Raw genomic sequence first — 21,828 nt, 5'->3', positions numbered from 1 at the left:
ATATGAATATCTCATGAGGGAAAAATAATAATGTGCACATCACCATTCCTTCCTCAGTTGAAAAACAAACAAAAAACTTTTGTTCCCCAGACTTTTTCACAATCCTGTTTGTTCGGAAGTCAGAGCAGCTTACTCTCTGCAGTGTTCTGTTGCTTTTTCAGCAGAAGCTGGGCCATTGTGATATTTATCTGAATTCAAACAAGGCTAATTAAAAGAGCTGCTGACAGTTGTTGTGATCTGACTTTGACTGGAGCTTGATGGTCATTATGGGTAAATAATGAACCAGGTCTGCAAATGTAGCAGCTGCCAACTTGGGATAGAAGAACAGCTATTGCGTCCAATTTAAGGATCTATCGACCGCTTCCCTTCTCCCTGCAGATCTTCTTCCTAGCAGAAAACTAATGTTTTCTACTGCTTTGTTTTGTGGTTTCAGCTATTTCTGATATAGTCTATAATTTCCTCTTAAATATTTAACCTAGTCCATTATTAGCTTTCAGAGTTAACAACTTTTCCATTGGGCTTTCTTTGCATTTTTATTTTGTTTTGTTTTGTGGATTTTTTTTTTTTTGCAGTTTGCTTTTTCTGTACAACGTAACTGCTTAAATAATTATGATAATGTGTATTTAATTTGCCTGTTGCTGCGGAATAAAAATCAACTAGTTTTTTTTCCTCGCACAGCCATAATTTTGCACGTTTTATAATTGGTTTATGCTGTAAGAGAGATGCTTCTACTTCCTTAAGCGTGCTTTTTTCCTAGAGTAATATTGCGTACTTGTTGTATAAATCTTCAAAGCACTGACCTGAACCTCCATTTCCATTTTTGTTCAAACATCAGTAGTTTATGAGGTATGGTGATGCGAGGCTCGATTTATCAGAAGAGAGAAATAGCAATGACTTTCATTAAGGCATACTTCCAAGTACGTTGTCGCTTCATCATGAGCTTTGCCTTGTCCCATTAGCAAGCAGGAACGGGTGCACTAAAGGGAGAATGGCAAATTTTAATAATAAATTAAATTAACTTTCCTCTAGAATGTCTGCCATTATAAATGCAGCATAGACATTTAAAAGTCAGTGCAGAATTTGATACCCACTAGAACTTAGCCCATCTACCCGGCATTTGCTCAGCTGCCATTAAAAGGCAGCGTGCATTATGTAAAATGTGCAAACGTGCTTGTGCACGGCGCATAATGCGGCGGAGCTGGGGATCTTGCTGGGAAGAACTGATCCCAAGCGTGCCCCTAAAAGACAAGTCTTGCTTTGAGATATAATGATGAAAAATTGCCCGTTTATTTGTGTCTTTGTGTTTCAGCAAAAACCAAACTTGGAATTGTTGTCTGCGGCGCTGCTGGACGGGGCTCGTGCACGTACGGCGTGAGTCCGTGAGCGTGGGCACTCCTGTGCCGGCAAGGCCAGCGCTCCGTTAACAAGGGGTTACGTTGTGCTGGTTTATGTTAAACCAGATCACCCCTAACATGTGCAGAGCCATTCATCTGTGTCACCAAAACCCAAGAGGACATCTGACATGGACTTTGAAACAGAAACAGTGATCACTTACAAATCAAACATGGCACGCTCTAAACCGATTGTGCACGGCAATCTTTTCGAGAAAGGACAACTAATTGAACATGATAAAGTGTAAAGTTAATTAACACCCTTAAATTTGTTGATTACTTTCACGGGATTATATTGTTCGTTGAGTAGCAGCTTTCTGTCCCAGCTGTCGCCTTTTTAGCGAATGTCGCTGGTAAACAATAGAGACACCATAACAAGTCGTAAATGGTCCCTGTGACAGCAGCCCCTTGTGAGGCTGCATCTGTAGAAAATGATTAGAACAATTGCATTTTAAAGACGGCTCACATCGCAGCCCAGTCCCATCGGCCCTCTTCTTTATCTGCGTTGATGGCAGACTGGTTAAAACATTTAAGTTCTTTTGAGCAAATTAAGTGATTTACTGTGTTTTGGTTATACAGCAGTAGAATAGCTTCATAGCTCTACCTTTGATGCTGGTTTTTATAATAGGGAGAAACCCAATCCCTTTGAGTGTTTTTTTTTCTTTTTCTTTTTTTTTAATTTTCTGAGACTGGTCTGTTTACTCGTTCCCTAGAAATAGATTGAGGATGTCAGACTTTGTGAAGCAACTAGAAGAAAATGATACACTATTTATATTTTATAAAAATAACTAGTTTCCTTGTGGCTATTTTAAATTTATGGTATCATTTTAAATATCCTGCTTTTATTTCCAGTAGGGATTTGTAGACGATGTTGCCTATACGTGCCTTTTAATTGGTTTTGGATTTATATACGTAGCAAAACAATAGTAACCTTTACAGCTAATCTTTCCTTGTGTATCTTGGTTTAACTTTTTGTGAGTTGCAAAAGACAGAGTATTTCATGTGAGCTGGCAGGTACTTAAAAGGAATTGCTTAGAGCTTATAATCATGCACACACACAAGCTACACAGATGCAGGTTCTCAAGTTCAACCTATCTGAAGGAGAGCAAACATGACAAGAAACTGCTTGTTTGAAGATACTTAAGTCACTTAAGTTGCATTTTGGCAAAAATATTGGAATAAGGGACTGGTGTTTCCTTGCACTTCCCAAAACACAACAGGCAAAGCTTCAGCTCTAATGTGTGAAGGTACAACATTGTAAAATAAGAGAGAGGATTAAAACTCTAACACTATTTTTCTAACATCCTTTTTAGATCATTAAACTAGTTGCTGAAATTCTGCCTTACTCAGTAGACTAGATGTTGAATAGGTCAATGAAGAAATGGATGTTTGCTGTCTAAGCTTTTTGATGTTATAGCCCTCAACTCTAGCCTGTCCTTTGGAGTCACACTCAGTTTTAGTTTTTGTTCTCAACTTTGTCAGCAACAAAACATGTTATGTGCAGGTGCAACACAACAGTGATTTAAATATTTTTGGTATAGGGTGCTCTGTGTTTTCAGCAGTGTAACTAATGGTGCTCCAACGAGTAGCTGTACAGTATCACTTCTTTTTTTAACTGATCTCCATGCTGCTGTTCTTACAAAAATGTAATACAACTGAAACTGGAAGCATATAGTTTTATGTAACATCTTTATGTTAACATCTTTTTTTTTTTTTTTCCTGGCAATTTGTATTCTTAGTAACAAGTGAGCTGCATTTAACCAAACTGCTTTTACTGGTGTAGCTCTAGAGGTAAGACCTTAGTTTTTGGAGCTGGAAACATCAGTTGCAAACTGCAAGACTTTTTTCAAGGTGTTAAATGTTGTCGGAGTTGTAATAAGCAAGGAAAAGCAGATATGGAAGGGCAGGGTGGCTACTGAACTAGGCTGCCTGGCTGGAAACCTGAAACTTGAGGTCATCTAAATCCAGACTATCCCAGGACAGCCGCAACCAGTTGCTGCTGTCATATGAGGGCTCCATTCACATTTTTGTCTAAAGGTTTGAACTTGGGAACTGCTCTACCTCAGGTCCACTGAGCAAACCAATGGCAATCAAAGTGAGAATCCCATGGATTGAACTCATCCTTGCCCTATGGGTAACTTGGTCAGAAATGACAGGATGTTTTAAAGAGCAGCTCTGTATATACCTTGTTTTGTTACAAAAAATTAATTTTCCAGATCTTAGTCCAAAACCTTTTAGTACCCAAGTGGGAAACACAACTCCAGGTGGGTATGCCATAATGCAGAGCTACTCCAGAACTTCTCACCATGCTTTTTCCCTGACTCACACATTTTTATTTTTTTTTTTCATGCCCTTCCCGCTAGCTCGCTGTCTTATCAGACTTACCTGTAAACCTGTTCCTGTCCATTTGTATTTCTGTGAGAAACTCATGTTGTTTAGTGTTGTGGTGTTATGATTTATCAACTCAGAGTTGACCTACTCTGTGCGATCTGGCATGATCCCTCAAAGGACTCAGCACATGGGTTGGGGGGGATCATCCTAGAGAAGCCAAGCATAGGACTGCAGCCATGGGCTCCAGCAGTCTTGCTTTGCAGAGAAGATCTTAAATGTGCTGCACACAAATGCAGTTTCTCTGCAACTCTTCCCTGACGATGAGAAGCTGTCTGTATTTTAGAAAGAGCAAAGAGATTCTGAAGGCTTTATGGACTTCTGACCCTAATCAGCAGTGGTGTATATATAGCACTATTTTAGGTAGTGAGCAATCTTTCAAAAGTCAAAAGATGAAAAATAATCATTAGCTTTATGATTTCATTGAGCTGCTTTGCTTTTTCCCTTGCTCTCTTTAATGTTAGAAGCTGATAATACTCTCCTGGCCTGTGTTGTTGGTGTGGAATCTGTAATTTTTGAAATAAAGCATTGCATTCTTTTCTAATGACTTTTGATTTCTATTTTTAGCTGAAGTTACAGTTCTTGTATGCCTAGACTCCCTGCCAAAACTTTCTGAAATTGCCAGTGTAAAAGATTTGCAACGTTGCTTGTTTAATTTTGATAAAATAGCTGATAGTTGGCAAGGACCCTGGATGATAAAATTTAGCACAAAGTAAACAGGTTTTTGTTTTTAAAAACAGAATTTTCCAAGCCTTCTGAATTATACAACAAATTGCTCTTTTTTTCTAGTTAGCTAATTTATTTTTTCTACTTGAAATGTAAGCGTTTGAACAAGTGAGAGAGTGCAGCTGTCAGAAGATTAACCAGCTGAAAACTATTGTCAGCATTAATTTTGCTCTAATAAATGACTCTCTGAAGCTATTTAGCAGTCTGTAATCTAGATACAAGGCTATTGACCTATGATGGATAGTACTGGATTTTGTTTGTAAGCTTTGACTTAAATTGTCTACTTAATTTGCTGCAGGTCAGATCACAGGATTAGTGGTAAAGGCCATTATGTGGTTTGAATAAAAATAGCTGGAGGAACGGAGTGAAAATCATTGTGTTTATTAACGTAGCAATCTTTGCGGTCATGTATGTAGTAAATTGGTAGCCAACAAGATGACAATGACGTGTTTGTGTTAGCTCTAAGTCTAGGGTTTGCTCTTCCTTCAGTTCCTGGGTTTTGCCACGTGAGTTGGCTGGAGAGGAGTTGTTCAAGTGAGGTTAAGGATTGGCTGCAAATAGGGTGTTTCTTAACCAGAGCAGAAAGGCCTCTACCATTGTAGTACAAGTATTGTTCTAGGAGCAGCAATGAGTGTTGGGTATGTATGGACTGATTTGGTTAAAGCTTGCGTCTGCCTAAGTTCTTCTGGACGTTCCAGTTCTGGACTCCCCGCTACAAGAAAATGAAGGGCCACTAAGTTGATGAAGGGACTGGAGCATCTTCCTTGTGAGCAGTGGCTGAGAGAACTGAGACTGTTTAGCAGTGAGAGGAGAAGGCTCAGGAGGATCTCATCCACTGGTAGAAGTATCTGATGGGAGGGAGGGAGCCAGACTTTCCTCTGTGGTACCCAGTGACAGGACAGGAGGTAATGGGTGCAAATGAAAAGTTGTGAAATCCCATTTTAGGAGTGCGTTTTCATTTGTTACTACACAATGTCTAGCTCAGTGAAGGCTCTTCCAGTTACACTCTGGAAACTATTTCTATATAAACAGCTATTAATGGTTATGATGGTGGATAATTGCTGAAAAAGAAGTGTGAATCACAGCTGAAGAGCTGGTTGTCTTACTGTAGAAGCAGAATTGTCCATCCTATACAGAAAAACAACCCATTTCACCTGGGTATCATTTGAAGGACCACTGTAACTAGTTGAGCATGTTTTATTTGAAAATGGGCCATTTTCTGCAGCTGTACATCGTCAAAGTTTGGTGCATAGCACAGAGAATGTATATTGTCTACACTTCTTGCTGAAGTGAAAATTGGTGAGGAAGCTGTTGTGTTAGTCAGTTTTGGGGTATGTTCTTCCTGACCCATGGTAAAGATAGGATAGACTTTTCAGAATAAAACTGGGAATAATATGTTCATATGTGTGCTAATGTCAGTCATCTTTGCATTGGTTTTGCATAGCTCTTTATGTAGCTGTATATGTGTTAAGTTTATGCATAGAAAACTAGACGTTTCTGAAATTAAGTAGAACTTTGCTTTAGATTAGAGACATAATAAACTGCAAAGATTCAGAAGGCAAACACTTTGTTTTACATGTCTGTGGCTTTTAGATGTTCAGTTATGTAAAAATCAGCAAGCACTGATAAAACTTAGCCTGGGGTTTGGAAAAGCTGATGAAAGTGGAGTTAACTTTGAGCAATTGTTTGTTAATAGTCATATTCACATATTCAGAGTAGTTTGACAAAACAGAAATGTTATTTAGTTATTCAGATACAATCAATTTTATAGAGTGCAAGTTTGCGGAAAGGGTTGGTTGTTTGTTCATATGAAATTGTAGAGTCACTTTGCCAGTTTTCTGTAATTCTTGTGAATTGTTTATCTGTTATTATTCCTGAAGATACAGCCTTTCATAAAGTGGCTTTATCTTCATCAAATGCTTGAGAATTAAGATCTCTGATCCTGAAAATATTTGGGATATAGGCTTACTTTTACATCATCTGAGGGATTCATCATAAGGGAAGTATTAAACGCATAAATTTTGCATCATCAGACCCTTACTGATAAGATGAAGTTGTTAAGATTTTTTTGAAAAAAAAAATACTGGTATTAAATCCAATGTTGTCTTGACTCAGGTGTTGGAGCTGCTCGAGCTGGAAACCTTACTTTCATGGTTGGTGGAGTGGAACAGGAATTTGATGCTGCCAAAGAGTTGCTAACATGCATGGGTTCTAATGTGGTGTATTGTGGAGAGGTTGGAACTGGACAGGTAATGCTTGCTGAGGGCTTGATAGTTATCTCAGTCTTTTATTTCTGGTGCTTTATTTTTCTTGAATGATATCCACTTTTTTATTCCAGAACTAAATGCATTGTATTATATCTTCTCACTTGTTTTCTTATTCTTCAACCACATGTTTATAAAATAATCTCTTGGCATTGTCCTCCAGTATGTTGTGTAGCTTAGTGCCAAAACATCTGACCCAGTGTTTTTTCACTTTGACTTGTTAAATTATACTTCTTAGAGGACATGGATTTTAACTTTGTTTCTTCTAAATTTAGATTTACTGAATGTTACCTATGCATAAACTTAACATGTTTGCATTAGAAAATGCAAAAACTAATTAAGTGTTTAACTTTTTTTCAGGCTGCAAAGATCTGCAACAACATGCTTTTGGCCATCAGTATGATTGGAACTGCTGAGGCTATGAATCTTGGAATCAGGTTTGTTCGATTCTTGTATTGGATTGGAGGGATTTTTTCTGTGTTCACAGTCTTGTGTTTTACAGCTTACTGTTGCTGAGACAATGCTGATTGGACAGCATAGATACACTTTGCCCAGAAATTCTCTTATAAAAGTCATTAACGTGCTAAAGAGATTATTTAACTAAGGTAGGGCTCCTCAGAACAGGAGTATTCTCTTGCATTGGCTGTATAGATCATTCCATTCTGCCCTTGAAGATAAGAATTTGTTTATTCTGTTATAGCGCACTGTACAATAATGTTTGTCTTACATTATATATATATATATAAGCAGAGGTAATACAGAGGTAACTATTGGATTCTAAGCTCATGTACAGTGTATTCTGAGTATGATACTCTTGTTAGTTTGTTTATCTTTGGGAAGTTGTTCCAAAATGAAGTTTCCAATACGGTGCATGTACCAAATTAAAGCATACAAAAGAACATAACCTTCCTGTCAGACTTTGTCATTGTATTTTAACTTAATTGCCAAAACTACTATTTTGTTGAAAAGCTGGAGTATGTTCCACTATGCTCTTTTCAATGCTGAAAGCATTTCTTTTCTAACAGGCGGTGCATTTGACTTGCTGCTTATACAGCAGTATATTTAAAAAAAAAAAAAAAAAAAAAGATTTGTCGTCTCCAATTGTAGCTTATTTATTTTGCGCTGGAGTTCACGATTTTTCAAATACAGGGCATGCAAGAACCAGTTCAGTATCACAGTATTTGAATCTTCATAAATTCTTTTAGCCAGATCTAAATCATTTGTAAGTTTATATGCAGTCTTGTGTTTGAAGAGATTATCTTGCAATTGTGTATCTTTCAAGTGTTCTTCATGAATTATTCATCTGCACAGTTGCATCCTTGCAATTGGCCTGCTAAAACTACGGATATTGTAGATAGTTATCAACTGAGCTTTAGACTGTGTGCTCATGTGGATTTGATACACTATAAAAACAGCAAGAGGGCATCAAATGCTTAAATAAATAAATAAATAGATAAAAAGAACGCCTATATGTGCACACATACAGGAGGCAGTGTAATGGATTCACATTTCCTCTTAATTACCATATCAAGATGCAGTTGTTTTATTGAATTGCCCTTGTCTCAGATGTTAGACTATCTTGACCTATTAAGTTGTCATGTTGTAATTGAGATAAAAGAGGAATTTGCTTTGCATCAGTGCTAATTGGTTTATCAATATCCTGTACCATTTACATTTTAAAATTGAGAGTCTGTAAGATACTGAAGCATGTCTGTATCAAGCCATAATAAAAACAGTAGCATTGTATACAAATATTGCAATCCAGTATGGTGTAAAGCTTTCATCAGGTTCTGTTTTAAGTCATGCTTCACTTAATAAAGCATATGCAACTGATTTTTCATTAATTTTTTGTCTACGTTTGTAGGAATTATTATAGTTAAAAATAAAACCAAGAGGTTTGGAACACAGATATTTGGGGCATGTAATCCCTGTGCAGAAAAACTTGATGCCTGAGGTTACTGTAGCTTCAAGTTTTTTTGGATTTTCATTTTTCATTTTATTGTTTTCCATTGAAAATTTTGGCTGAATTTGTATTCAGCATTTCTGACCAAAAATCCAACGTGGAGGTGACAAGATACTAACTTTCCTACCCTACAATCATGGTAATCAAGAAGGGACTGTACTTATTGTAGAAGAAACCTGCTGATTGTAACATGAATAATATGAAGAACAGAATCTCAGTTAGTCCAAAACTGTATGAGGTTTAAGATATAGGCAGTAATTTAAAGTCTTATGAAGCAATTTGGAACCCTTGCGTTAATTTTAATGTGCTGTGAATTAAATCCTGGAGATGACTTCTGTGTGTAAGTAGAGTAAGAACTTCACACTTCTGGTGTTTACAAATTTCTAACATGCTAGTTACAGTTGTAATTCTAGTCGTTAAGATTTCCCTTTTTAATAAAGTAATTAGATTTTTTTTTCTAAGTCTAAAACTGAACGGATGGTTTGACTACATAGTCTGGAGAGAGTTAGAAGCTGAACTTGATTTATTAGATTGATGCTTATCTGGTAAAGAAAGGCTGATTTTAACCTAATAATGGTAAAGGACTCTGCAAACTTAAAAACCTCATAACAGAAATACTGGAGCTTATACATGTTCTTAACTTTTAGACAGAATATAAAGTTCCTTCATGTCGTGCATTATATTTACCTGCTGTATCATTTAAATCTTGAATTTGAGGGACTCTGGATAATTAGTTATTCAAAATATTGCTGACTGAACTAGATATAACTAGAAAGTCATACCATAGGGCCTTTCAGAAATCAATGTATATTCTGCGCTTAAGTCTTCAAAACAGTGTGGCGTTAATTCTATTAATAAACCACTTCTCTATTGCTTTCATTAACCACGCAGCCTAAATTTTCACGTTATTCATTTCAGTTGTTTAAATTACATTTGCTATTGCTTTATTTATATTTGAAATTGTAGAATTTTTCTGAACTTCAGCAAACTGAATGTTGGGAGGAGGAAGGAAAACTGGCAGCAGTGAACAAAAATTCTGCATTAAACTCTCAGAAAAATGGGCAATATTGCTATGTACTTCTTTTATATTCTACGTGCTTTTCTACTTTATTTTAATATCATCTTCGTTTACTAATGAAGATGTCCACTTTCACTGGAAGTGCTTTAGTTTAGATTCCGTAACTAATTTAAAAAAAAAAATTACAGTCTGAGTTTTGACCATTGAAATGGTTTTGTTCTATTTTCCCATTACTTTCCTGATGCTTCATGAATGTTGCCATTAAAAGTTATTGAAGGTGTGGCAGACATTCTGGAAATTAATTTACATTTTCATTTCTACGTTCTTTCTAGCATCATAATGCAACTGAACTGCACAAAAAAATCTCTTGAGTAGGTTTTACTGCTATTAGTTTTACAGATAATGTACACGTTGCAAAATGTTGTAGTGTCAAACCAATACACAGAATACATGTGAACTTCACAAATAAGAAATAAAAAACATTAATTGATACTGTTCACAGCCAGAGACTATTTTTTCTTTTTCTTTCTGCTGATCATCTCCATGTCAGTAACTTACCGAGCTCTCAGTTCCAGTGTAACAATGTCTAATATTAGCAAAATAAAGCTTGGAAATGAGTTATTGCTGATACCTAGTTTATGTTTGGGTCAGATGGAAGTTGCTGCCTGTCAGGCAGCTTGCAGTCCCTTTAGAGATGCAGAGAAGGGCTATATGTGCTGACACAAGACAGTACAAGATTGTTTAATATGGTTGGGATATAAAGGACCAGGACAGCAGTAAGTGGTCTTTGGCGGTAACCTCGCTGCAAAAATCACTTGTGGGCTTCTAACAGCAGAGAAAAGTCTTCTCTACTAGAAGGGACTACGGTAGCACCCAGATTTGTGTTAAAAGCTGCAAAGAGTGCTCTTTCCTAAGTAATTTTACTGCATATTAGTTTTGTGCCTGCTTGCTTTTTTAGATCTATAAAGTAGAAAGACTTCAACCTCTGATGCCAAGTCTATACATAGTTTCAGTCTCTAGATCTCGTTTCTGTGAGCATCCCTGGGCTGTAGATGGAAGAAAGGAGCAGAAAAGGGAGTCGACAGCATAGAGAGGAGCCTGTGCTGCAGCCTGAGGGATATAGCCCTGAGCATATCTCCACTGCAAATTTTAGAAAGAATGTCTTGAAACAGAATTCCTCCAAGAGCACTGTGGCTCTGCTCTATTTAGCATGGGGCTACAGCCAAGTCTTTTGAAGGTTTCTAATGACACTTGAAAGCACGTATCTTGTTTAGCATGCCACTGGCAAAATAATTTTTAGCTGTGGTAGAAGGGTCATAGGGTTCTGCTTTAATATTTGCATCTTCATGTGGTATTTATCAGAAGCACCTCAAGATGGGAAACTCAACAGTTCAGCTACTTCAGTTGTTACACCCTAAAATGAGACCAGGAGGTTTTTTTTTTGTTTGTTTGTTTTGTTTGTTTGTTTGTTTGTTTGTTTTTGCAAAATGCCGTTAGAATTTTTCTCTCTGTTCCAGACTGAGCTCTTGGAGGAGTAGTGTGTGAAAAATTCAGTACATTATTTTATCAAAGCTCAGCAAAACTTGAGTTTTGAGCAGTGGTTCGAAGGGATCCTATTTTCACCTTTTTGTGTGTGTGTATGTGTGCCCACTGCTTTGTTTCTGCTGTTCAGTTCATTATGAATGTTACTGAAGAAGCATTAATTTGAGGCAAGGAATTGTTTTTGTGCTCTATTACAAGTACAGTTAATACATGGAATTCTTTTCTGCTTATAAGGGAGAAGAACATTTTGGTAATTGTAAATTCACATGCGCATGCACAAGCTCTTGCCACGTCCAATGGCAAGTTGTTATGGGGACTGGCAGACTGTCATCATTTTGATAGCTTGAGCAGTATATCTCCTGAACAGCAGTGGAGCTCTTATGCAGAGAGTATCATATGTTCCCAGCCAATTTACAGGGAAACAGCAATAACATTTTATCATGGTTGAGAGCCCAGTAGCTGCTTCCTATTAAACTTGCCCTTTCAGATACCTGTCTTGGATTAATTTGTTGATTTCAAATGGAAACTCAGTCTTCTCCACTGAAGCATGACTTTCTAGGATAGACTCTCGCTGAATGACAATTACTGTATATTCTAGCTGGTTTCAGACCATTACAAGCCTTGGGCACAGTGGAAGACAGAGGACTTCTTCAGTAACTGATTTTAATATATGTCTAATTTTAACTGTCAGTTATATATGCACCAGTGGATGAATCCTCAGAAAGATGAAATGCAAAGCACTTCTAACTTGCTCTTATTAATGATACACTTGCTGCAAAGGAGGGGAAAAAAATAGGTTCAAGTCTCCTGAAGAGAATCTGTGTGGTGTTTTAAGAGCAATGGAGTTTGAAGACGCAGGGATTTAAACTGACACTATCTTTTTCTTTTGCTAAAACAAAAATATGCCAGATCTAGTGCAGACAATATTTTACGTATTTGTTTAACATATATATATATATATATATATGTATATATCTTTTTAAGTGTGTTTTTACAGAGAGATAGCTGGAATACTGTGAAGAGGGCATTCTTCAGGAGGGCTATGTGCATCTTGAAATAATAAGCTCTCCGTCTTGCAGTATACTTGCAGCTGTAATTACGGTCCTCTGCATGCAGCTAGATTGCTAAAAATACTGATCTGGATGTAACAACAATAAGGAAGCAAACAAGCCAAGAGATTTGTTTAGACCAAAAAATCAGCCTCTTTGTACTTGAAAGCTCAGACATTGTCTGTTCCCAGTGCGTTTGGGGTTGGTTTTGTTTTGTTTTGTTTTGGGGGAGTGACAACAATTAGAGCATTTATTCCAAGAGGTTCTTGATGAACATTTTGATGCATTTTGCAAGATATAAGTACAATTAAAATACTGTGAAGACATATTGGTGCTGGAAAATATGTTTTGTTTTTAAAAAGATAAATGGCAATTGAAAGCAATCATTTGAGTCAGAGGGTTCAAAAATTGAGGAAGAGAATAAAGTGTGATCCCATTCAGACCAGCAGGGGACTTCCCATTGAATTCCAGGGGCTGGTGCAACAAGTCGTAAAAAAGACTGTACAGCAGTAATGCTGAACAGGTAACTTTGCAGTACAGAAAGTGATCTTGCTTTGGCAACTATTTGACGTAGATTTTTCAAACCTTAAATGCCTATCAGAATAAATAGACATAAAATTTAGCAACTATTCCATTAGCAATGAGCTTTAATCACCTAGAAATTAACCTTGAGCACTATAGAGCCTGGAAGCTGTGTTAAGATCCCCAGAGCTATGGAGATCTGCAAAAATTCTGTGGTAAAAGTTAACGTAAAGAGTCTTGACTTCTATAAAGGTTAAAGCTCCACTGGAATTGTGTGGAAAAGTTGTTTTTTTTTATTAGCTTGCTTGCTTATCCATGGTGAAGTAGGTTGTGATATATCCATTTTAAAATGTCCTTTTCTCCTCTTTGTTACTGAAGATAGTTACTTTGATTTATTTACTTATTTATTTATTTTTGTATGACTGTAGCTGAACATTTGTATAGGGCCATATAGACTGCTACTGGTCATTGTTGCTATACATGTTGGTATAAATACAATTGGTGTAAAATAAAATTGTAGATATAATTGTTGGTAAATGCTTTGTTCATATAAATTACTTTGGTGTAAAATTATATTTACAGCTTGATATAAGCATAAATACAAATTCCAAAGCATAAACACAAATGCCACCCATCACCCACCCCCAAAAAATACAAATACCAAAGATGGTTAATTTCTTGTGATGTTGAAATGCCTTCAGGGTCCACATTGAGCAGCAGTTTATGCCATCAGCTCTGTGGTAGAATAAATGGTGTTTCTACTTGGACAAGCTTTGTTTTATCAGGATCAACAACCTTATCAACAGTTGACCCAGAACTATAATGTATATTTGTGAATAGATAACATAAGTCTGTGCCTCAGAAGCAAGCGTATATAATGAAGATTTAGTAATAACAAAGCAAAGAGCATACAGATGTATACAGTAGTAATATTTTTTTTCAGAAATGTTAGTAGGTTTGGTATCTTTTTTTCTTTTTAGATCAGGATCATTGGTGTCATCTTGCTTACATGAAAATACATTAGTGTGCATGTATAAACATACTGTACAAATATTTTCACGCTGCCTCACTTGCTTGTGAATCCTTTGCTTTGTTCAGCTTTAGAGAATATCATTTTGATATGAAGAACAGATATGTGACCTAGTAGCTAGCAGCATAGAGAATGCCTTATTGTAATTGAAATACAGGTGAACTGCACTTCTGAGAGGACCTTTATTTTGCTTGCACTTCCAGAATTGCTAGGTGAAGGGGCTTTGCTTAGTGCAAAAGGAAAAAAGCTCTGAAAGCCTACTGCTTAAATGGTGGATTGATGCTCTTTAATTTAAGATACAGCATCCCTACCCCCAATATCAATACTGTGTCATTTTTCATGGCTTATAATAAAGGGAGAGAAATGATGGTAGGGTCCTAAGATATAAAACAAGTCACCCATGTCTTGCGCATTTTGAGATTAACACTTCTCTTCCTTGACCTTTGACAGATTAGGGCTTGACCCAAAGCTGCTGGCCAAAATCCTGAATATGAGCTCAGGTCGCTGTTGGTCAAGCGATACATACAACCCTGTTCCTGGAGTGATGGAAGGAGTACCGTCTGCTAATAATTATCAAGGCGGCTTTGGAACAACACTCATGGCTAAGGTATGCAATACTTGCATGTAAAGATACAGTTGCTTCTCTCTGGGCTTTTAGCGAACGTTCTTCTTAGTGAAAAGTAACGATTACGGGGAAATCTGTGTGCATAAACAGAAGGGAACCCAACGTTTTACTGTAGCTCTGAATTAATGAATAGTGCAGGGGGCTTTTCTTTAACCTCCAGCCTCTTCCTAGCCACTATTACTGCAAAGCCACTCAATGAGTTTGTATGCACTGTCTGCTTGAGTTCTAACTTGTCTGAGGACTCCTGATGGACTTCTGTGTATGGCAGCATTCAGAAAGCCATTTAGGTGGCTCTCACATGACTTTTCTAGACCTTAGGAGTCTAAGCTCAAGATACCAGTTCAGGAAAATCTTGCTGATCTGATTATGTGCCAGTGATGGCATAAACATCCAAGACTTTTGGCCCAATCTCTTCCAGATACCTTAAGCTGTGCTACCAGACATGCCTTCTAGCATCCGCTTCCTTGCTGAGCCAACTGCTTAGGTGTTTGTCTTTTTGCTTAAGGCCATGTAGAATGGAGAAAGCAGACAGGTTTCAACCCCAACCCTCTGCAGACTATGATTTTCTGCAGGTGCTTGCACCGTGCTGTGACCTCTCTCGAATTGTTGTTGGTGGTGGAAGAAGTAGTGCTTTCTTACAAGTAATAATCCGGTAATCTAAATTATTTCTCTACAGAGTGACAGATCTGGGGTTTAGGTCCTTCTCAGCACACAGAAGTTGTAATTTACAGCTGTCCTATCCCAGGAGGATACACTTAACTGCCATGCTCTTGGTTGTTCTAGGAAAAGCACTGTCCTGAGTCACTCTGTGGTCAGGAAAGCAAAGCTCTTAGAGGCCAGAGGAAAGTAGGCAAGGAGGTCAGGGCTGTGCATCATACTGATGAGGACACATAGTTGGAAGAAAGAGCTGTTAGACTCTGACTTTTGAACTGCTTCTGCTTTTAGCACAATGGTTGCCTAAGGTAAATTACAAAAGCAGTCCTGAAAGAGATCTATTATGTAAGCATATAAGTGCAGGAAACCATTTCACACTCTGAAGATAGGTTTCATGGGGATACTGTTCTGAGGGAGGAATCTGAGTTCATACAGGACAAGTTTCATGGTTACCAGTTTGTGAGTGCTCCCAACTGGTTAGGCATTCTGACCATTTTCAGCTGGTCCATGTACAGTGTGAATGGATTAAGCACTTAAAACTAAAACAGCGTTCTCAGAGCTGGCTATAAAACAGATATTGCCATGCAAATCTCCACAGTGCTGAATTTCCTGTATGTAATGCCTGCCTACTGGTAGAAAACGATTGCTCCTGTAGTTTTGCAATTGATTTATGTTAGTGCATTTGCCCTGACTTCAGTGGAATTAGCCAAATTCTGTCAGTCCAAGGGTCCTATGTGTTTTGGTGTGTGGTAGCACCAAAAAATTTTACTAATACTGTGCAACTCAAAATCCCTCAGTGGTCGGCCTTCAACGTTTTACACCTATGCGCTAACAGCCAGGAGCTTTCATCCATTTGAGGGATGTGTTAAAATATTGGAAAACAGCATTTTTTACATCATGTTCATGTCATTGGACATAGGGGACAAGAAAGCATTATTTAAATTACTAATTTATAAAATGCTTCAGGTTACTGTTTGGAGTTTGGCAGGGTTATCAATTAGAGATAAGCAACCTGATCTTGGCCCTGTCCCAAAACCCTTGTTTCCATCATGTGCCATTTTCAGAATATGTTCAGCCTATCGTGCTCTGCTTCACACTGTAAACTCTGCTCTTGTGATTCAGATCTGTTACTATTGTCCAGAATAACCTCATAATATAAATGGGATGAAGGCACATATTCCTCTCCCTTCTTCCCTCCCATTAACTTTCTGTGTAAAAGTGTTTTTTCCTTCTTTTTCTGCTTCTAAGAGGGACCTTCATCTCCTCAGGAAGTTTCCTGTTGTAGGAGTAATAGCAGCTTGGCTTGTGTCTGTTGAAACCGTCAGCTTTGGGTTATAAATTATCATTGATACCTAAAAGTATTGTTCCTCAGAGATTTTTTTTAATTGCTGTTGACCTCTTCTGACTATGCCTCTCCTGCCCATCCTGCCTGCTAGGCAGCTTAAAGATTTCCTTCTTCAGGCTGAAATTCTCAATAAGAAGGAAAGACAATAAATTCCTCTCATGCCTCTTCAACAATGCCATGTTTTTCAGTACAGATGGAAGATTACTTGAATGAGTAAGGAGTCAAGACAAAGCTGATCGTGTTTGGGGTATTATGTTTTGCGGTGGTGACCTGTTTTAAGACACTCCTTCTTAGTTTGTGGAAAGACTTTTCCTACAGTCCCTTTCATCCTGGTATGTGACAGATCATGTAGTTTGTGGGTTATTTGAGTTGGGGACTTTTTTGTGGGAAGTACAAAGCATGCTTTTGCCGCTTAAAAGAGTCAAAAAACAACTATATTCACAGCATAGGTACTGATTAAATGTCTTGAATCTTGAGAAGAGTGAGATTTATATCATGGTATTCTTGACTGATGACAAGACTGCCTTCGAGCTTTATTCCGAATGGCAGAGTTTCATTTACGTCAACTGCAAAATAAGTCTAAGGATCCAGGTATTTATACCATGAGCATCTTTTGGCATTTTTTTAAAATATTTTGGCAACTGTTTCCTGAAAGAGAATCTGTTTCCCTATTCCAACCTGAGAAAAGGAGAACAGAATAGTTGGTACAGTGAGACATCTGGGAGATTATATCAGTTCCAAAGAGTATGAAATGAGCCATAAACTATGCTCTTTGATTTTTACTTCTCCAAAAAGTTCAGCAGAAGGCAAATTTCTTTCAGAGCTGTTTTGTACCGGTTCACTCAAGGAATCTCCAACTTCATCAGAAAAGGTGCAAAATACTTCACAACTTGAAGTTAAAAATAACCTTTACTTATAGTTTGTATATTTTTTTTTTGCTTCAAAGCTATAATTTATAGAACGATTTTTAAAAAATAAATAAAACAGAAATGAACGCATGACCTTCCTGCACTTCAGAGTCAGGAGTCCTTGTCTATATAAATATTAAGAAGCTGTCTAATGTTTCAACCATCTTGGAGCCTGAATTTCATTAAGAAAAAAGTGAACAAACCTGCTTTATAAACTGGTACATGTGCTGGCAGTCTATTCAGAATTTTCAGGGATTGCTTCTGTGCTGGCCCCTTCAGAGAAAAATAGCTCACTGCTACCAAAACTAAGCACCTTCACTAGTTTGGAGTTGGATGACTTTGCCATTCTACTATTGCATGATGTAATTTAAGCTGTCTTGAATAAAACAAGCAACGTGGCAACAGATTTCACAAGGATGGATTAGGAGAGGTTAGGAATATGTCATAGAATATCTTACTGTAAGTTAGGCTAAAGTAATTATTCTTAGATTTGTTAGATCATCAGTTATTGCTGGACATAAAGGAATGATCTGCCCTGATGCAGATGAAGAATATTTTGGGTCTTGTGGCATCTGACACGTATGTTTTTCCCATTTCCCTAGATCTTGGAAGTCATTCAAGGGTAATAGGAAAAGTAACTATAATTCTGATTTGTATCAGAATGACCTTTATAGAGCCGATTTACAGATCGAAGTGACATTTAGAGAGTAGAGTAAGATCTTGAATTTCCTTGTGCTAATTCAAATACAGACGCGCAGAAAGTAAAGACCTGTCTTGTAAGTCATCCTTGAGAAGCCAAAGGTGCTCTCAGCAGTACTACAGTCTCTCAGTTCTTCTGCATCAAAGATTTGTTATTTTAAAAAGAAAAAAAAAAAAGAAGACTGCAAATTTTAATAAAAAACACAGTGTTGGATGGACAGCAGATCTGGGCACTTACTAGTAACACTGGAATTCTTCCGCAGATTTTTTCAAATGTGGACCTCAAAATTAAGTTCTCTTCTCTAGCAAGACCTTATAAAGGCAACCTTGTGTGCAAGCATTACTTTCATACTTGGAAAAGAGATCTGTTTATATATCCAGACCCTTGTTAGCTGTTCTTTCTTTGGTGAGCTTCATGTCTGATTCAGCTTAGAATTCAAGACATCTTCTAGCCTGGCTCGTCATTTCTGTCCAGCATGCGTGAAGCTGATTATTTCTAACTAGCTGTAGTTAGTCATCATACCTGATACTTGCCTTTGATTTCTGTCCTATTTATTTCAGATTATAGCTATACAGTTGACCAAGTACTCTTGGAGGACAGGTTTCAAATTCACCTTCTTTGTAACCTCCCCTTCTTTTTTGCCCCAAACTTAGTGTTTAAAATTGCAGTTGAATTATTCTCTGTATCTCTTTATCTTCAGTCATTAAAGAAAATCTCAGGTTGTAACAGACCCAGGACAGTCCCCTAGAGTATTCTTTAATAAATCCTTCCAGTTAGGCTGCAAACCATTCATATTCACAAAGTGGCCTATGCCTATCATTTTTCTATTAATTGCATGGTCACATTACAGTAAATCTATGTAATCTAAGTGGCTTCAATTTCGTTGTTATTCAAATACCTCCAGCTTTGTTTTTAACCTGTTAGTAGAAAGAAATGTCCTCTCACCCAAACAGGGAAATGATGCCATTAAAACGTGAAATGCTTAAGTGAATAGCCAGAGGAATCTTGTTTTAGGAGATGATATAATAAAGTGGGGAAAACAAGACTGAGTCTTCCTACCAGGTTGCATAGTGATCGAGAATCTTAAAATTCCCTCTGTCCCAAATTTTTTTGTTTGCCTTGCAGAGCTGTGGGTTTTTGTTTGTTTGTGTGTCTTCCTGTTGAATAACCCTGGTTTACTGTTTTAAAAAAGGAAAAATTAAACAAGGCTCCCTTCTGCCAGGACTGAAATTTTCAGGCTGGGGTATTGTATTTGTTGGCAGTAGACTGCTCTTCACAATAACCTATAATACATATGCGACTATTGATAACCTCGTCTTTTTTTTCCTGACTTTTTCTCCTTTTCTTTCCTTCCCTTCTTCCTCTCTGCCCTCATCCTCTCTTTCCTTCTTCCTCCCAGGATCTTGGCCTGGCCCAGATTTCTGCCACCAACACAAAGACACCAGTTCCTTTGGGATCCCAGGCACATCAGATCTACAGGATGATGTGTGCAAAAGGCTATGCCCTGAAAGACTTCTCAGCTGTGTTCCAGTTTTTACGTGAGGAGGAAACCTTGTGAGCTGTCCTTTGGCAATGGACACAGTAACAAACCACATTTTTTAATCCTTACAGCTCGTTTGTGAATATATGGGTTTAATTAAATACTGTGCATCCTGATCATATAAGACTAATCATCTTTGGTTGTCTAGATCACAATGAACTCCAGGATTTTTTCATCAGTTCTTGAAAAAGCAAGCCAGAGGAAGGGGTTGTTTGGCACTTAGCCAGACAGTGATTTCACTTTTTTTAAGAACCATCAATGGTTTTTTCATTAGATGCAATAAATAAATATTTTTTTTATTAAACACTTAATTGTTTGCATATAAAATAACTTACATTATGGCTGCAAACTTATGTGAATCTTGAATAGTATGGGAAAGTTATATAGTGATTTAATTATATATAGTGATCTATTAAAAATGAAAGTGAATACTTTATGGAAAAAGGGAAGATTTTTTTCAATGGAGAAACAGCTTGAGATGGATTTTTTTTTTCCTTACACCTACTAGCCTTGGATTGATCAGTAGTGTATCTTTTCCTGGGGTTCAGGTTGCAGATTAAGTTTATAGACACATGTTACTAAGTGGAGAGCTGTTACAGCATGTTTATCTGATAGACTTAGTTAAAATAACATAGTATGTGTGTCTCTCCTGTAAAACTCCGTTATTGTATTTTGCTAACCCAATTTTGTATTTTCTTGTATTCTGTCACACATTTTGAGAGATCAAGAACAGCACTTAGTAGAAGTTCCAAACAAAGTGTACATCTGCTTTAAGAAACTATTGCAGTAATATAAACCTTAAACCCCGTTATTTTGAAAAGAAATAAAAATCTATACTGGTAAATACTTGCTGTATAACTATTTGCTTTTTATTTTGATGCACTCTTGAACACACACAATTAACTAAAAACATACTAAGCGGTCTTATATTTTAATTTGCTTGGTTTTCTACAGATTATCTTGCAAAAGTAGGCTTTTGTGATTGTGAAATGCATATAGTAATATATTTGTCTATGTATTACCTTAGCTATTCACTGTTTCTTGCAAAATAGAGGTGCAAACTTAGTTTTATGAATATAAGTACTCCTGATTTCACTAGATCTACTTAAGTTCAGACTTATTTCCGGTCTCTAGGTCAATAATGCATTTACATTCCAATTCTCGTTGTATGACGGATCCTTTTATATATGCACATTCAGGTAAGACAATTGTGTGGTTGAATTAGCTCAATTCAGTAATCTTCTGAGAACTTCTGAAAAGGTCAACAAGGCCAAGTGGAAGGTCTTGCACCTGGGTTGGGGCAATCCCAAGCACAAATACAGGCTGGGTGGAGAACGCATTGAAAGAAGCCCTGAGGAGAAGGACCTGGGGCTGTTGGTTGACAAGAAGCTCAACATGAGCCAGCAATGTGAGCTTGCAACCCAGAAAGCCAACCGTGTCCTGGGCTGCATCAAAAGAAGCGTGGCCAGCATGGCAATGGAGGGGATTCTCCCCCTCTCCTCTGCTCTCGTGAGACCCCACCTGGAGCACTGCATTCAGCTCTGGGGCCCCCAGCACAGGAAGGACATGGACCTGTAAGAGTGAGTCCAGAGGAGGGCCACAGGGATGATCAAGGGGCTGGAGCACCTCTCCTATGAAGACAGGCTGAGGGAGTTAGGGTTGTTCAGCCTGGAGAAGAGAAGGCTCTGGGGAGACCTTACAGCGGCCTTCCAGTACCTAAAGGGGGCTACAGGAAAGCTGGGGAGGGACTCTTTGTCCGGGGGTGTAGTGATAGGACAAGGGGTAGTGGCTTTAAACTAACAGACGGTAGGTTTAGATAGATATTTGGAAGAAATTCTTTACTCTGAGGGTGGCATAGCACCGGAACAGGCTGGTCAGAGAAGCTGTGGATTCCCCATCCCTGAAAGTGTTCAAGGCCAGGCTGGATGAGGCTTTGGGCAACCTGGTCTGGTGGGAGGTGTCCCTGCCTATGGCAGGGGCGTTGGAACTGGATGATCTTTAAGGTCCCTTGATCTGTTCTCCTTTCAGTTTGGTTTGAAAATTGTATGACATTCTAGGTTATTCACAGTTTGGGGGTTCATTAATGTTATGTACGAGTCTATGACTACTGGGAGCAATCTTACTTTTTAAAAATCATTCCCCTCTCATTTGATAAAACTACAG

At 37.7% G+C, this 21,828-nt stretch overlaps 1 protein-coding gene across 1 annotated transcript in view; it reads left to right on the top strand.

Annotated features, from left to right (window-relative positions):
- The window catches only part of HIBADH (3-hydroxyisobutyrate dehydrogenase), an 84,495-nt gene extending 63,984 nt beyond the window's left edge, over positions 1-20,511 (top strand). The window contains exons 5-8 of the mRNA XM_035556407.2: positions 6,621-6,754; positions 7,130-7,206; positions 14,344-14,500; positions 19,525-20,511. Coding sequence (XP_035412300.1) covers positions 6,621-6,754; positions 7,130-7,206; positions 14,344-14,500; positions 19,525-19,683 — 527 coding nt within the window. The 3' untranslated portion in view covers positions 19,684-20,511. The remainder of the gene's footprint in view (positions 1-6,620; positions 6,755-7,129; positions 7,207-14,343; positions 14,501-19,524) is intronic.
- The last annotated feature ends 1,317 nt before the right edge of the window (positions 20,512-21,828 follow it).

This window comes from Cygnus atratus, chromosome 2 (genome assembly GCF_013377495.2).
Source record: "Cygnus atratus isolate AKBS03 ecotype Queensland, Australia chromosome 2, CAtr_DNAZoo_HiC_assembly, whole genome shotgun sequence".
NCBI classification, from domain to species: domain Eukaryota; kingdom Metazoa; phylum Chordata; class Aves; order Anseriformes; family Anatidae; genus Cygnus; species Cygnus atratus.
Note: the sequence above shows the minus strand (reverse complement) of the source record. Positions and strands in the feature narration are given on the sequence as shown.